Genomic DNA, 17,000 nt, shown 5'->3' with positions numbered 1-17,000 from the left:
CCCCTAACCCCCAAACCGTGCCGCGGCGAGCCCCGGGATCGCAGCCGGGCCGGAGCCCCGCGGGGAGAGTAGGGGCCGGAGCAGCGGCGCTGCTGAGCAGCCTGGCGACTCCCGTTTTTCCCGAGGAGGGGGAGTGAGGACGGGTAGGATTTTGTGAGCCCCCCCCTGCAGTGCTGTGTCCACCCCTGGGGCCCCCAACGTCAGAAGGACACGGACCTGCTCGAGCCCCGCTCCTGTCGAAAGGAGGCCACGAAGATGCCCGGGGGGCTGGAGCACCTCCCCTGTGAGGGCAGGCTGAGAGAGTTGGGGGGGTTCAGCTGGAGAAGAGAAGGCTCCGGGGAGAGCTTAGAGCGGCCTCCCAGGGCTGAAAGGGGCTGCAGGAAAGGTGGGGAGCGACTCCTGATCAGGGGCTGTGGGGATAGGACGAGTGGGAACGATTTTACACCGAATGATTGGACTATATGATCTTCAAGGTTTTTTCCAACCTAGATGATTCTGTGAAAGAGGGTACATTTAGATTAGACGTAAGAAAGAAATTCTTCCCTGTGAGGGTGGTGAGACACTGGCACAGGCTGCCCAGAGAAGCTGTGGCTGCCCCCTCCCTGGCAGGGTTCAAGGCCAGGTTGGACGGGGCTTGGAGCAACCTGGGCTGGTGGAAGGTGTCCCTGCCCATGGCAGGGGGGTGGAACTAGGTGGTCTTTAAGGTCTCTTCCACCCCAAGCCATTCTGTAGTTCTCTTGACTTGCATGGCAAGACCCAGGGCTACATGGGTGCCAGCCTCCCACACTGGAGGGTTCATGGGGACAATCCAAGGTGCTTCTCAGGCACTTGGGGTAGATATCCTGGGTACGTGGCAGAGCTGCACTTCTTGGCAGTGTCTGAGCCATGGCAGGGGGGTGCCAGGCCCAAGCTGTGCCCTTTGCAGTTTGGGGGTTGGTGAGGAGCGACTTGTGGTGGGCCTGCGAGGAGGACCACCACCCTGGCAGGCTTCAACAGTTTCATTTGTTCCCCCCGCTCAGGATTGCCCCTGCGTTGCTGAGGCAGGCATCGTATGGCACCATAAAGATTGGCATTTACCAGAGTTTGAAGCGGCTGTTTGTAGATCGCCTGGAAGGTCAGTGTCAGTAAACGCATCAGTACAGGCACCTCTCGTCTTGCCAGAGGTGTAGTGTGAAATCTCATCCTCTCTGTGCTCTGCAGTTTGGCTCATTCCTTTCTCTGTCCTTCCCAGTTACAGATTCCCACAGAAACAGAGTTCTTGTTACTTCACGCTGTGGTTTTGTTTGTATAGTGATAGCAAGGATAGGTTTCAGTACAGATATGAATCTCACTCTGCTTGACCAGACACTTCCCTGTCCAGCCAGGTCTTTCCTTTCCCCAGCCTTTATCTCTGTTTTGCAATGTCAGAGCCAAAAAAAAAAAAAAAAATCATTGCCCCAGGATCATCTTTCCTTTCTGATTAATCTCGGGGAAGACATTACATCCCATCTGTATGTCAGATGTAGTACATGTGTTGAAAGCTCTGATAGTGAGTCTCTCCTGTCCTTGTGCCTGAATGCAGCAGATCTAGATAGAAATCACAATTTCATAGATTTTATGGTTCTGTGAAATTGTACTGTCCGGCTCTTCAGCTTTGGCTCCAGCTGCAGAGATGGGACACTGAAAATGCTCTTGACCTGTGCACCTCTGGTAATGAGGGCCTCTGCGGCTCCTGCCTAGAGATGGAGCAGCAGAAGTTCTGGTATGTGTTCACTGCACGCATGGTTTTAAACCCTGGAGTGACACAAGTGAATGTTGTAATGCCATTCTGATCGGGGAAGGTGAGATGGGTGGTCGGGGCCGGTCAACAGGCCAGCAAGAGGACTGGGAAGTGCAGTGTGCTAGAGCTTCTTTCCAGGGTTTGCTCTGTTCTCCAGTAACACCTGTCCCTGTGCATGGCTCTGTGTGTGTATGCTGGGCCGCACGTCTCTCCTCGCTGGCTGTTGCAGTGTTTCCAGTTGTGAGTACTGTTGTCTGAATGTTTGTCTCTCTACAGGCCTGGGGCAGCCAGTGGCCTGGTCTCCTCTGAGAAGTGCTGTGGTCAGTACCAGCAAAGGGCTGTGCGTTTTCCCAACATAACCATCACCCTAATACTGGGCCTGGAAGTCTTGGATTATTCTGCCCACTCCTTGGAACTAATTGCATCTAACTTTCTCTGCCTGGGTCACCTATTCTCTGTTTTCTCAAGGTGGCTGCGTATTCTGAGTGTGGGCAGCTGGGGCTCCAGATCAAAATTAATTGCTATCAGGTTGCCTTGAGAAGTGTTGGGTTGTCCCTATCTGTCTTCTTCTGTCTTAGCTTGTCTCCATCATAAGAAATGCATCACTGGACACAGAAATCTCAGATAATTGTTCAAAATTTTCATGTATCACAGTCTTTTCCTTGTCTGATCAGCTAGACTCATCAGTAAGATCCGTTTTTCTATGAGAGCGTGTTGCTTAGTGTTTCGGCTGCTGCTTTCTGTCTCTGGCAGGTGTGGGGACAGATCTGCCATGAGCTGAATGTAGCTGGCCAGCCTCTGCTCGTGTAACTTCACCATGTGATTTATGAACTGAGCTTCTCTGCTCTTCCCAGAGTTTCTTGCTTGTTCGGTACCATCTGTGCACCTTCTCTTTAGATCTTTAGAATCTGACTCTCTTTTCTTGGTTGCAGATGAAACGTTGCTAATCAATGTAATCTGCGGAGTGGTTTCAGGGGTGATCTCCTCTGCAATTGCCAATCCAACAGATGTGCTGAAGGTAAGAAGTGTACCTGGCCAGAGACAGCTCCTGCCTGGCTGTGGTTTGAGACATGCTTTTAGCTGCTGCTTTCCAGTGAAGATGCATCTCTCCCAGCTGCAGTGAGGTGCTATCTGAGCTGCTGCTGACAGCAGTTCTGCTAATTTGAGTTTTTTATGAATGGGAACAGAAGCCCAGAGCAATAAACAGATTTTTTAAAAATGCAGCTCTTAAAGATCATTACATCTGTTATGGCAAGGGGTGGAGGCTGTGTTATTTTAACTGGGTAAGACGCGTGGGGTGGTAGCCAGCTATTCATCAGACTTCTCAGCTCCTTTCCCTTTGGTTCCTGTGCTGAGCTTTGCTGACACTGCCGCAAAGTCCAACCTAGGTGGAGTGACCAGAGTCCAGGGGGGACTGTCTGGTCCCCTCCATTCCCTGATGTGAGGTTATTGGGGTCAAGGTAGCTCTGCTCCGAGCAAAGAGAGCCTGGAGAACTTCTCTACGCTTCTCCCTGTGCAGATCAACCTCCTCAGACTGCTTTCAGAGCGGGAAGACCTTGCCTGTCACTTTCTCTGTCTTGTCTGAGTTTTGCACTGTGCTTCCACCCTGTCGCTATCCCTGCTCCTTGCCTGCTGTCACCATTTGCTGCACGGTTTGCAGGGAGAGGGTGTGTGGATAGTGGTGTCTGCTCTGAGCTGCTCTGTTGTTTTTTCTACCAGGACGTCACTGAGCTGGTATCTGCCCTCCCAGGCAGACGCTGATGTTGTCCCACCAACTCTCACATTTTTTTCAGATTCGAATGCAAGCTCAAGGCAGTTTATTCCAGGGTGGCATGATTGGCAGCTTCATCGACATCTACCAGCAGGAGGGTACCCGAGGCCTCTGGAGGGTGAGCACCAGCTGCTGGAATCCCCCAATTAATAGAACTAACAGCTTCCTCAACATGTTTTCCATACCCAGGTGCAGCTCTGGAAGAGAACTGTGAATCAAGGGTAGTAGCAAAGTTCTGCTTCTGGTTACTGCACAGACAGAAGCACGTCTGTGGTGGAGATTGGATCTGTGCTATGGTAGCATCAGCACTGGGCCAGGCAGACCTGGTTTCCAGGACTGAAGCTGGTGTGCATCAGGTTTCAAATATGTGAGTGTCCCTTGAACAGACCAGCATTGGGGCTGGATCCACTCTGTGGTCTGCCTTAGGAAGGATGCTCAGCCTGGCATATCTTGGACTCAATTGGCAGTGACCCTGCACGCAGTGAGCAGTGCAGTTTACTGACCTGAGTGTGAGTGGCTGAGCACCTCCTCACGTGAAGGAAGATGAATTCTTTCAAGTAACTCAAGAGACACTAATGGCCTGCAGTAACTTTCTGAAGTTCCAAAGGAACAAATTTGCTCTGTATCCCCCACCTACCCAGTCTTAGACCCCTTGAAACTTGCCCTCTGAGCATAAAAAGAGTAGGACAGAGTGGTGGCTTTTGGGGAAGCTGGTGATGTAAGGCTCTTGGGCTTGAAGACAGATGAGTTGCCAGTGCACAAGCTTTACTGTTTGGATTTTAGCAGTGATTCTTTGGTTTTTATTAGAGAACCTCTCTGTCTTTCCAAGTCTTCCATATGCTCAGTAATCCAGCAGTCTGCTGAGTCGCGAGGTCAGGAGAACTACAGAATCCCAATGCTTTGAAAGAAAGCTGTTGCAGTGTCCTGTGTGGGAAGAGGAGGAGGAGTCAATCAACTGCCAGCGTTGACAGCATATTTACTTTGAGATTATTTCTGCTCTCTAGACAAAGACACATGAAGGGAAGAGAGACTAGAAAAGAAATTAAACCCTCAGTGTTGCTGATGTGTGCTGGAGACAGGACACGGTGCAGAGACTGGTCAGTCGAGGTAGATTCTAGTGATTGAGCTAGTCTTGCTGCTCTCTGGTCTGGGACAGCCACTGTCTCCTCCCTCCAGACTTCCCTGACGTTGAGGCAAAGATGTTCATGCTCACCAGTTCTGAATTTCGTCATGTGGGGATGTTTGAGCTGGCTGTGCCAGAACTGGGTTAGGCAGGCACCCAGGAGGAGCCTGTCAGGCGCTTTATTAGCACAGCAGGATGGAGACAGCAGGAGCCATAAACTTGAAAAGTACTTTTACTTTTTACAGTTGTTTTGGTTTTGTGTGGTGAGAAAGCTGATTGTTCTGATGGGCTGGCTCATAATTTGGCCACACTGGAGGGTCAGTCCCAGTCCTGGTGACCGGGGAGCTCTTATGACACTGTGGGTCTACCTGAATTACTTGGATGGTGTTACAGTTCCTGTGAAATGGCCCAGCTTCACATTGCTGCTGTGTTCTTGTTCTGCAAGACAGTAAAAATTTGCACGTAGTTTTATCTGGTTCCTGATGAGGGGCTTGCTGGGCTATTTCTCGGACAGGATGTTCCTGGTTTCTCGTACCTGAGCTCATAGTTGTTCCAGTAATTGTCTTGGCAGTTCCCAGATTGATGTCCTACTAGGAGCAACTCTTTTAATACATGAAAATCTCCTTAAGTCAAAAACCTTAACAGAGCAGGCTCCTTCTGCTGTTGTGTAGCTAGGAGGAACCCCACCTAGCTCCTTAAACAGCTGCTGCTCTTGTGGTGAAGAATCTTCTCGGGTATTGAAATTGTTGGTTACAGTTCAGTGGGGGAAGATGAGTGGATTATTGCCTGATTCCTGTGTGCTAGTGGCTGGGAGGAGAGAAGCAAGTGTGTAGTTAATGTAGCTGGAGTAACCCTGCCAGGGTGGAAGAATCCTCCTTAGCTTTGGAGTACAGCTGGGAGACAGTGAGCTCTACCTGAAGAGATATGGCTGTAAGATAAGGCAAGGAGGATTGTCAGCAAAAGGCTCTCTAAAGGAAGATGGGAGGAAATGTTATACTAGCTGCAATCCCCAGGCTGCAGCTTGTGCTTGTGACTGATATTTGTGCTCTGCAGGGTGTGGTCCCAACAGCTCAGAGAGCTGCCATCGTGGTCGGGGTGGAACTGCCAGTCTACGACATCACCAAGAAGCACTTAATTCTGTCAGGCCTGATGGGTGACACTATCTTTGCCCATTTCGTGTGAGTATTTGCTGCAGCTGCTGCACTCTTCAGGCTTGGCGGGGCGTGTGAAGTAGAGGAGCAAGGTGGGATTTGGGGTGAGACCTGTTTATAGAGCAAGTGCTCTGGAGCTGCAGAGAACAGACTCGGTACTTCTGAGGGATCTGCCGTGTTGACTGGAGCAGCTCAGAATGGCCAGCAAGTATATCCAGAGAGACCTCCCTGGAGAAGGAACCTGGCAGAAATCTTGGTGGCATGAAATGTCAGCTTGCTGATGACCATAAATGTTGTTGCTCCATGTCTGTGCCCTAGTATGAACGAGGCAGGAGTTCCAGCTGTGTGACTGCCTGTGGCAGGTAGTTGAAAGAGCTGCTCCCGTCCTAGCTCCTCCTCAGTACAGGCACTGTCAGCTTGCAGCCATTGCTCTAAGAGCTTTGTGAGGTGAACAGAGACCTGCAAAGCTGACGAGTCCCTGAGCAATCTGACCAAGTTTAGAAGTCAGCCTGCTCTGAGCAGGGCCTGGGTTAGAGACTTCCCAAAGTCTTTTTCACCTACATTTTCCTGTTCTTCTGGCAGACACTTTAGCTGGAGGTGCTGCAGTGCTTCTGTTGGGTTTACCTGCTGTGGGCTGAAGGTAACAAGCACTAGACCATACGTGGAGGGAGGAGACTAGCAGCTGCATGCTCCCTCTTGCTGCCTTTGGTCTTCCTCCCTCCTTCCCTGCCCTGAAGAAATGTTTGCTCTGGTCAGAAGGATGTGCACTTCCAAGAGGCTGCCTTCAGGTCTGTGTCACCGTGACAGCACCCAGAGACGCTTGCTGGACTGCAGGCTGCCCCTGCGGAGACCCAGCAATGGGCTCTGACAAGGGTCTTGATTAGACATATTTTCCCTTCCCCTAGCTCTCTGGGGTCCTGAGGTGGTGTGTTTCCTGCCTCTGCCTGTTTTCTGGGTGGGAACAGGTAGTGCAGCTGATGTTTATTACCTTTCAGAAAATCCAGTGAAAGATACTGTATTGTGCTTATGCAAAGGCCTGTCTGAGCTGGAATGGCCGTGTTCAGAGCTGTTCCCCTCCTGTTTTGGTGTGTATGTAGTTCCAGTTTTACATGTGGGCTGGCTGGGGCCATTGCCTCCAACCCTGTGGACGTGGTGCGGACACGGATGATGAACCAGCGGGCAATAGTGGGCAGCACGGAGCTCTATAAGGGCACCCTGGATGGCCTTGTGAAGGTAAGGAGGCGAGAGAGGTGGGCACATTCCTGTCTTTGGGAGGCTGGCCAGATTCTAGCACCACACGCTACTGGTATGGGCAGTTTGATTCTACAGTAACAGAGCGTGCTTGTTGGTGAGTGTTTCAGACAAACCAGAGGAAGGGCCTGGAGTCACTTTCCTGAAGTTGCTCGAGCACCCTCCCAAATTTGGGGACAAAACTTTGTCAGTGATGCAGTTTGATTAGGTTGTTTTACTGCAAGTGACACTTCAGACAACTTAACTGTTTCTCCACTGATCTGTCTGCTTCTTGCAGCAGCTGTAAAGGTCCATTATATCACACATGGTGTTAGGGAGATGGGCAGAGCATGGCCCTGGTGTGTCTCATAACTGATCTGTCTCTTCTCTCCTTTCAGACATGGAAGAGTGAGGGCTTCTTTGCACTCTATAAAGGTTTCTGGCCCAACTGGCTTCGGCTCGGTCCCTGGAACATCATTGTATCCTTCAGTGTGCTGCTGGGAGGTCATGGCTGTGGACAGCCAGGGGAAAAACCAAGCTGTAAAGGGAAGTGCAGAGCAGACACCTTGATGGGGGCACCTCCTTGTCTTCCTGTGGCAGCCCAAAGCTGACTCCCTGTCCTGCTTAGACATAAGCTGTGATGTGGCTGCTGCTGGTTCAAGTGCCAAAAAATGCCACTGGTTGTGTCTGCTGCTTCTAACAGCTCCGTAGGTGGCCAGTGCAGGGACTTCCAGTGCAGCAGCATGGGTGGTTCCCTGTCGAGTGTATACTCTCACGTGCTTGACATGAGACTTTCCCTTCAGCTCAAACTCCTGGAGGTGCTGCACTTTCTGGGTCAACTCCTGTTTTGTGCGGGAAGCCTGGGGGACGTTCTGCCACTCTCAGATGGGTGCTGACCTGCTCTTTGTTGCTGTACTAGATCCTCCTTTCCCTCTGAAATTGTGTGCATGATTTATTTTAGGGAAGTCCCAGTCTGGGGTTAGAGAGCCACCTCCCTTTCTCTGGTCTAGGCAAGCCTGGACTTCTGGGTCAGTCTCTTCCCTCTCCTGGTCACTCTTGCCCCACAGCTCTCTGTCCTACCTATGCCAATCAGTTTGTTCTGCCTGGAAGAAGGGCTTCCCCACGCTGGCCTTCAGCTGTAATGTGCTGATGCTGTACCTGCCTTACCTTGCCAGGCGTGGGTCAGTCATGTCGAGAGGCCCGGGACAGCTGCCTTATGTATTTGGCTCAATTCCTTGACATTCCCTTCAGTTTTTTATCACATACGAGCAATTGAAGCGACTTCCATTCTGACAGTTGGCTTCATTTCATGGGAGTCATCTTCAAGACTTGCAGCAGAGAGCTTTGCTGCAGCCTTCCTCTTCATTTCACCATCCCCATGAAGTTTTGGTACATGTGGGTCTGGGCTCTCTCCCCGCCCCCCCCCAAATGCATGGTCCCTGAAGCATGATCTGGCTGAAGTGTAACTGGGAGGCTGATGGCAGAGGCTGCATGTTTTTTCACATGGAGGCAAGTATTAACAGTGTAGAAGTGTCTGGGCCTGAAGCAATATCTTCTGTGAAGATCTGTGCATTCCAGTGGCCTTTAGGTGCAGCTGTGGTTTGTGGTTTGGCTCGTGTGCGTTTTTCTGCCATGCCTGCGGGGTGAGGCTGGGAAGGGGCGCTGTCATGTTTTCTTGCAGAACTGTAACCTCATTAAATTATTTATTGACTGGATGGCTTGAGCTTGTGTTTGTGCAGATTTACTGTAGGTATATAACAGAGCAGATGGTGTGTCTGCCCTTGGAGAGAACAGAAGCTATTTTTTTCAGTACACTATATATAGTTTTTTTTTTCTCATATACATATATGTATATATATAAAAGCAATCTTTAGGATTCATTACAGTAGAAGTGTTTGTAAAACAAAGTTTTATTGTTAGTGTCAGAAAATTATGGTGTTGCACTCTTAGGTCAGTTTGCAAAACCTCAGTCTCTTCACCTTACTGCTTATTTTTGCTTATATAATTTTTTAAAGCAAGGTAATTTAAAGCTGAACTCAGATGTCCTGCTGCTTTAAAATGGTGGCTCTAATATTGCTAAGCAGAACATCAAGAAAGATATTTTGGTCATCCTCTTCTGTTTTAAATGTGTATGGGTATGAAAGCAAATGGCTCTTATGTTCCTATCTCTTTTCCTCTTTGTGGTGTGGCTTTAGTTTGGATGAAGGTTCCTTGTGACACAGCAGCACTTCTCATCTCGGAGTGCTGTAAACTGAGATTTTCTCTGTGCAAATTGCACAAGGGATGTTCAGCCAAATCCAGTCCAGACAAATGAGAGAGAATTGTTTGATGTGGTTTTGCAAAGGCATAGCTGCCTTGTACCAGCTGTGTGTATAAGAAGGTGACTCCAATAAGCTCTTGAACTTGAAGAAAAGTATTACTGTGAGGCCACACCTCGGTAGGGTGGGAGGATCATTTTCAGAGTTAAACTACTTAGAGGCTATTGGAAATGGGGTCCAATGGATTGAAAGGAGACAAGGTTCATATGCCTCACCTGGCTTTACTCTTGAAGAAGATTTCTAAATATTATAAAATAAATAAATACTTATGTGGTGATGAATACTGAGAGATGTATTTTAACAGCAGTTCATTACATTCTTTTGGTTTTCTTCAGCATTTTTGTAACTGGTGCCATTTCTCCTATGCAGCTGTTAATTTTTGGACTGATCCTGTGATAGTTCCTTGGTGTTTGCAGTTGCTATCCTGCCTGTGTTCTTCAGGCTGCTACAAGGAGCAGTTCAGCAATGCCCAAAGAGTATCCCCATGGCCACTTGGCTGTTTGCGTTTCTCAGCTGTAAGGTGCTGGCAGGAGGCTCTTATTTCCACTCTTCTTCCTCCCCTGGGTGACTTTGGAGATAGGCCTTCCACTTGCCTGACCCCCTCCCCTGGAGACATCCCTTATCTGAGCTTTGATTGCACTGGCTGTCATAAATGTCACCACATGTCACTCTGCCTCACTTTGTCAATAGTAACTGGAGGTAAATGTACAGAGGTGGCGATCTCGGCGGATGTGACGGTGAGGTGACGCTGGCTCTGAGCACACCTCAGCACCATGCCAGGTGTTTCCTGAAGGTGGTTGTAAAGCCCTTCATTCCGAAAGCATCTTGCCTTTGCAGCAGACTGGGAGGAGCCAAGTAGCTTTGGGTTTCTCAGTTGGTAGGGTAGTATTTTGCTAGGTGTTATAAACACAAAAATCTCAACCTGTAAATGGCATTGTAACCACTTGTGTGAGGGTAGCGCTGCTGGAGATCCAGCATTTTCTAAGGAGGTTCATTGCCTCAGGATGTCCTTCCTAGAAGTGCTTCCTAAACATCTATTTGTCTTATGTGCTTAAGCTCACATGTTTCTAACCTTTTCTGTGCTATGCCAAGTAACATGTGAGATTGTAGCTGGGCAGTCTGTGCACTTAGTTATGTCTGTCATGTGTTGATGCAAATCCTGCTACCACCCCAGGAGGCAGCAGTACCTGAGCTGCTGCAGCCAGTGCTGCCCTTGCAGTCAGTGGGATTGGCTGTGTTCATGCTCCGAAGCCATTAACATTTTGCTACCTTGGTGGTTGAAAAATGATTGCAAGCACTGTGAAGATGGTGTAGGTATGAGTGTTGGAGTCTGAGTATATAGGGTAAAGATATATCCTATCAAAGATGGGCACTGAAAGGGACCATCCCCATGCACCCACGGAAAGGTCCAGGTGGTTTAATGCTGACATGGAGGTAGTATTCAAGGCACCCTGGAAAACAGGCAGAAGTCCTACCCAAATGTAGAAAGTAGAAATATGCAAGGTCCCCTATACATTAAATATAAAAATGACAGTAAACCTAGTCAATGCCAGAAGGAGGGACCACAGGCGTTCACTTACCAAGGTAAAGCCCCATATCTGAGGGCATGTCCTCTTTCAGATAGGAGGGAGAAGCCTTCCAGGGAGTCCTTGGGGCTGGTGGGCAATCAAGGAATGAAAGGACCTCTCAAAAGTGAAGACTGTAGTAGACAAGCTGAAGGTTTTGCTTGGAAGAGCTCAGAGGGCTTTCTCTGTTGCAGACTTCTGATGGGGGGAGGCTTTGGGGTAGGTCTCAAGCCAAAACGTTGGCAGAAGTGGTAGGACAGGGTGTTCAATGAACATGAGCAGTGGGCTGGGCCTGCACCCCAGATTGTCAGGGGACTCAGGATGGAAAGTCCAGAGCTCTTTCTTGTAGCCTCTCATTTAAAGTTCTCACGTTAGGGAAGTGTCAGAAGTGTGGACGGGATTTGAAAGAAGGCTTGTTTTCAGAGAACTACGAGCCAGTGACCATGGTGTCTTTGCCACACTGGTAGAAACTCTAAAGAGACTTGAGACATAAATGACTGGTGTGCTGGAGGGGCCAATGGCTGATGGATGAGGAAGAGGAGGAATCCAGATTTCCTACCTGCTGGGAGGTTTTGGAAAGAGTTGGCAAGTGTGTGGACCAGGATGCTGGAGTTAATCTAGTCTGGTTTCCAAAAGGCTTTTGATTGTCCTTTATGAAAACTGTCTAGACTGGTGCAGGATAAAGAGAAAATGCCTGTTGGGATCCAGTAAAGATCATGATTTGAGGTGGTCAGGGTTGTAACAGGGAAAGTGGGAAGTGCTGAGCTGCAGAGGGGCATGGTGAAAAGAGAAATACAAAGTGGCACAGCAGGAAGGAGGAATCTCTGCCAGTGATGGTTGCTGAACCAGCTGAGGTCTCACAGCTTGGACATTGCTGCTGCTGAGTGATGCTCCTGTGAAAATACCTGTTCTGTCCTGGTGAGGTGGGATGGAGGAGCCCCTGCAGAGCAGGACTGCCCTGTCACACTGAGCTGCTGCAGTGTTATGTGTGGGACTGGGCAAACGTGTACTCATGGGGAGGCACTGGCTCGACTTTGGTTTTGTGCTTTCTCCGCAGCTGTCCTGCCACTTCTGTCTGTCTAACTTTCCCTCCACCCTGATCTCATGCTGTGGCATTTGGACCCTCTCCCCTGTCAGGGCTAAGACTCCCCAAATGTCTCCCATGGCAAACAAAATAGGAGGAGGTGTCAGGCCACCGGAGCCTTTACTATGGCCACCAGTGGTGCAGACCCAGGGTATTCCCAAGGGGCTTCCCCTCTCCACAGCTCCTTCTATAGTGGCCACAATTCTTCTGCTATATCTTTCCTCCCCACTGCAGTGCCCATGTCTTGCCCCTTGGCCACATCCTGCCCTGGGCCCTGCTCTCAGCCTCTCCCCATCTGCCTGCACTTCTCAGGTTACTGTTTGACAGAGGAGGGCTTGAACCTGCCCTGTTTCCTGGCAGCCCAGATTTTTCTGGCTCACAAGGCAGGAGAGGTGGCTTATGGCACTTTGTTTAAAGGGATGGAGCAGTTGTGGTCACAGCCTGTGAGGGTTACCCACCCCACAGGAGCGTAAAGGACGTAACAGTGCATTCCTATGATTCTGTAATACACAAGGATGCAGAGGCTTTGTTTCTGTAAATTCTTTGTTACAAGTTACTATTAGTAACTTAAATACACTTATGATTAGTAAAGCAAGTGTGTGTGTGTATATATATATATATATTTTTTTTAGTATTAGTAGCGAGTATGTATATTTCATTCAAACTATTATGGTCCAGTTCATTAAACTGTTTCCAGGAGTGAGGTCAATCGATAACGGATGAAGTCTCTTTTTGGAGATGTACGCCATGGAGCCTGGAGTCAGCCACACATCCCTGGCGGGTCTGAGGGACTGTGCAGAGATTGTTGCCTTTATGGCTGCTGCTCCGACAAGGGAGCAGTGTTGTTCCCTTGGTCCCTTCAGGAAGAGGCTGCTCTGGGTCTTGCAGTGACTGTGCAGGAGCCCCACAAACTGTGCTGCCTGCACGTACCAGTGGAGCTGGGTGTTGGGAACTCCCTTTGCTTGTTCCCTGTTGCCAGCACCTGTGTTGAAGCAGGACGCTGGCTCTGCTTGGGTCCTTGGTGCTTGGCTGAGGGACATCCACCACCCCGTGTGCCATCGTGGCAGCTTCCTGCCCAGGTGCTCGCTGCTCTCCGCCCTGCTCCAGGGTTGTCTGGAAACGTGGCTGGAGGGGAGGGACCTCTGTGGGCACAGCGGGTGCTGTGAGTGCACCAGTCCCTTCTGGCAGGCAGCTGTTTGTCAGAGCTCTGCTCCCCAGCCTGAGAGACACCGCTGCACCCAGGGCTTTTGCTGCACCACCCAAAGAGCGAGGGGCTGCACTCGTGCTGCTGCCTGGCTGCTGAGCTGGACGTGCCGAGAAGCCCCAGGTGAGGGATGCCGTAGAATCGCGTTGGAGACGTGCCCTCCTTGAGCTGTGCCACACAGGGGACAGCCATGGCTAGCTCAGCCCTGGGAGTCATCCTCGCTGTGCTGGCCTCGCTCATCATCACTGCCAATGTGCTGGTGGCCATCGCTCTCCTTTGCCTCATCCAAAAGAGCGGCTCCAAGGGGCTCTATTTTGTCCTTAATCTTGCCATTGCAGACACCGTGGTTGGCTTCACGGTTGTGGGTCTGGTCGTGGATGAGTTTTCTGAGCCGTTTTATCCTCCCCAGATCTTCTGCATCCTGAGAATGGCTTTTGTGACCTCCTCTTCTGCTGCCTCTATCCTATCCCTGATTCTGGTTGCGTGTGACAGACACCTGGCAATCAGGAAGCCTTTCCACTATTTCCAGCTGGTGACAGGCCTGCGGGTCGGGGTGCGCTTGATGGGGCTCTGGCTGGTTGCTGCCATCATTGGCTTCCTCCCTGTCCTCACCCCGTGTTTTCAGAAGGTCTCCACGCATGGGAAGTGTTCCTTCTTTGGGGTCTTCCACCCCACCTACATGCTGACAGTCTTCTGCGTCGGCTTCTTCCCAGCGCTCTTTCTCTTCATTTATCTCTACTGTGACATGCTGAAAATTGCCTCTGTGCATGTGCAGCATATCCAGGAAGTGGAGCACGCTGTACTGGCGGGGGGCTGCCCCCCATCCCACACCACCAGTGACATGAAGGCCATGCGCACCGTTGCCGTGCTCATTGGGTGTTTCACATTGTCCTGGTTGCCTTTCTTCATCGCCAGCATTGTGCAAACTGTCTGTCCTGAGTGCTTCCCCTACAAAGTCATTGAGAACTACCTCTGGCTGCTGGGACTATGCAACTCCCTCCTGAACCCCCTGCTCTACTCCTACTGGCAGAAGGACGTGCGGCTGCAGCTCTCCCAGCTGACTGCAGGTGTGAAGAGGAGAGTCCTCCTTCACCTGGGCCGCCGCTTCCCTGGCAGAGGCACCAAATCTCTCCCCACTGTGTCCTGCCTGCGGCTCCAGGACTGACACGGTAAGGAGCGGCTGTCACCAGCTTTCCAGCTCATCTCCTGCATTGTGACCATGAACTTGTGGCTCACCAGCTGTGGAGATCACAGACAGGGTGGGACCAATCCAGATGTTAATTCCCAGATATCAGCATGGCCAAATTCCAGCCTGCCCACAGAGCACAGCCTGTTTTGTGCTAGCCCCAGGTACCCCAAATTGCAAGTGCATGCCACACCTTAGATTTTGCCTGGAGAGCCTCAGCAAGAGCAGCCTTGTGTCTTCTGGGACAAAGCCCTTGGCACTCACTCCACAGGCTAAGTTCCTTCACCCATTGCTGCCTGACTCCCCCTGCCCAGACCTGGGATCCACCTGCCCTCCCCTCTGCCTGCAGTGCCAGCTCTCTGGGTGATGAGCCCCAGGTACCCAGGACAGGGCTGCTCACACAGCCATGGCTCAGTTGCCTTTGGCTCTTGTCCCAGGCAGCAGAGGCTGGGAGGTGTGTTCATGTCCAAAATCTGTTCTGGACCACAATTACTCCCAGTCACTGCCTTTCCTAAACCGAATTCACCATCCTGCAGCTGCAGCCTGGGCCATCCCCCAAAACTGTTGCCTCTGCTCTGGGTTGTGTCCACTCGAGGCAGAGGCGAGGGGTATGGGCCTGGAGTCTCAGCTGTGGCACCAGAGACACAGAAAGGGCTTCTGCTGTTCCTCAGCAGGAGCTGTATCTGCACGGGAGCTGGCACGGTGAGCGTGGATCAGCCCCAGGCGCTGCATGCCTGGCAGAGCTGCAGGGCAGCAGGGGCTGTGCTGTCACTGTTTGGCTTGGGCTATAAAGTGAGTTAATGAGTAACTGGCCAAATGCTGAGCTGTGGCAAAGGAGCGAGAGGAACGGCTGTCTTGGAGTCAGGGAAAGCCCCATGTGGGAGGGCTGCTTTGTCCCACCCAGGCTGTAGGGCTGGATTTGGGACTGCAAGGGTCCCTGCCACACTGCAGCTGTGGCCAGACTCCTGCCAGAGGCTGTGATGATACTTAACTGCTTCTCATAAAATCATGTCCATTTAATCCACATGGCAAAAAAATTCCCCTTAGAAGAGGTTTCTTAGCTAAAAACATACCCTAATCTGAAAATGAGGGTGCTATGCATAAAATAGCAGTTGTTACTAGTGGGAACAAATGAGAGAGGTGAAAGACATGAAGGCTCAAGGCTATATCCAGTATGCATCCAGAACCTGCCTTGGTCCTGAGGCTTTCCCCATCCTAGAGTATGAGGCAAAAATGAAAGTGCTTTTGAAAAAAACCAAACCAACAGGCCATCTGTGGCATTCACCTCTGTCCAGGAAAGGCTTGAGACTAAATATCATGCAGCAGATGCTGTTCCTAGCTGTACAGCATGGAATGAGCCTGAGACAAGGCCTCTGTAAAGCAGTCCTGGCTCTGTGGGTGGACTGATGCCTCGTAGGTGGATCTAGTAGGTGGATCCGATCTGATTCAGTTCTGGGGATCAACACATCGTCTGTCTGTATGAAATGTTTGCTGCCTATTCTTGGTGAAGCCTGAGCTGCACCGGCTGTTGCTTTGCAAAGTCGACCCATCCTCGCTGAGCCTCTGATAATGCTGAAGCTGTCCTCAGCCTCCCTCCACATGCTTCCTGCAGTGAGCGTTGTGGGTGGGTACCCAGTGTGAACAGAGATACTTTGCACGTGGGCCTCTTGCTGCTTCCCAAGCTTGCTGACTGCTGGCACTGCTGTGGCCCTGCTGCCCACAGTCCTGCTGCCCATGGCCCCAGAGCGGGGCCAGCCATTGGCAGCATTTGTGCCCAGGCACAGAAACGGAGGAGACTGCAGATACGGATCAGAGCAAGCAACGGGACTAGAAGCCCTGGCTGTGTAGGCCTGTAGCAACCGCAGTGTCCCCATTCACAGTGGGGATTGCAGCTCAGGCAGCCTCTGGTGCTGCAGAGGCACTTGGATGGAAGAGGAGACACTTCTACCAAGCTTTTGTGCAGGTGGAGGGCATGGTGCAGCTGGAAACAGAGCATCTCCCTGCAGTGAAGGATCCCTTGCCAAGTATCTGCACTCTGGCACTGACCCGTGTCTCCTCTCTCCAAGCCTTAGGCTGGAAGGTGTGCTTGCAGGCTGGAAGACACCTCCAGATCCTGCTGGGATAGCACAGACCAGCAGCCGTTCCCTGTGAGACTGTGCCTGCTTTTATCCCTTGTCCCAGAGAGCATCTGTCCTCCTGCCCCCCACTGCTGCTCCAGCCACGCAGTGACTCTGCTGCTTCCCAGCCTGGTGCATCGGTGCCCAGGTGCTCTGGGGAGGCTGCAGGGCTGTGGCTGGACAAGGGTGGGCGAATCTGAGGCTATGGGGTGAGGAGGGACAGATTAGTCCTGCCCCGAGGAAAAAAGAGGCAAAGATGAAGAGTGCTTCCCTTGCTTGCTGTCCTTCAGCTGAATAAACTGCGTTTCTGCCAGCCTGTTCTCCTCGTCTAGTGGCCTGGGGGAGGTCGGGGCTGCAGCTGCACTGGGGCTGGTAGCCAGGGCCGGGTCTGCCCGCCTGAGGCCGGTGAAGCCGGGCAGCGCAGTGCCGTTGGCGGGCCCCTCGCCCTGCTGCGGCCACCGACAGGCAGCCAGGGCCCGCTCCTCCCTGTGC

At 51.3% G+C, this 17,000-nt stretch overlaps 2 protein-coding genes across 2 annotated transcripts; both read left to right on the top strand.

Moving 5' to 3' along the window:
* The first annotated feature begins 717 nt into the window (after window positions 1-717).
* On the top strand, window positions 718-8,749 carry SLC25A14 (solute carrier family 25 member 14). The gene is made up of 7 exons (XM_026848691.1): window positions 718-1,114; window positions 2,692-2,777; window positions 3,553-3,648; window positions 5,707-5,831; window positions 6,902-7,037; window positions 7,433-7,513; window positions 8,286-8,749. Exons 1-7 carry the CDS (start codon window positions 886-888, stop codon window positions 8,325-8,327), a joined length of 795 nt encoding a protein of 264 aa, XP_026704492.1. The 5' UTR covers window positions 718-885; the 3' UTR covers window positions 8,328-8,749.
* A 4,446-nt stretch (window positions 8,750-13,195) lies between these two features.
* On the top strand, window positions 13,196-15,369 carry GPR119 (G protein-coupled receptor 119). Its single transcript, XM_026848678.1, has one exon. The coding sequence runs from the start codon at window positions 13,396-13,398 to the stop codon at window positions 14,368-14,370; it is 975 nt and encodes a 324-aa protein (XP_026704479.1). The 5' UTR covers window positions 13,196-13,395; the 3' UTR covers window positions 14,371-15,369.
* The last annotated feature ends 1,631 nt before the right edge of the window (window positions 15,370-17,000 follow it).

The sequence above is a fragment of the Athene cunicularia genome, assembly GCF_003259725.1.
Source record: "Athene cunicularia isolate RWA chromosome 4 unlocalized genomic scaffold, athCun1 chr4_part3, whole genome shotgun sequence".
Classification (NCBI taxonomy): Eukaryota; Metazoa; Chordata; class Aves; order Strigiformes; family Strigidae; genus Athene; species Athene cunicularia.
This window is presented reverse-complemented; position numbering and strand designations above follow the sequence as displayed.

Bases quoted from the DNA above. Each gene is read 5' to 3' on its own strand.
- SLC25A14 (XM_026848691.1), top strand. From the start codon at position 886: ATGGCAGGGGGGTGCCAGGCCCAAGCTGTGCCCTTTGCAGTTTGGGGG. The intron at 5,832-6,901 runs GTGAGTATTTGC...GTGTGTATGTAG, and splicing joins ACTATCTTTGCCCATTTCGT to TTCCAGTTTTACATGTGGGC. The intron at 7,514-8,285 runs GTATCCTTCAGT...CATTCCCTTCAG, and splicing joins TCGGTCCCTGGAACATCATT to TTTTTTATCACATACGAGCA.
- GPR119 (XM_026848678.1), top strand. From the start codon at position 13,396: ATGGCTAGCTCAGCCCTGGGAGTCATCCTCGCTGTGCTGGCCTCGCTC.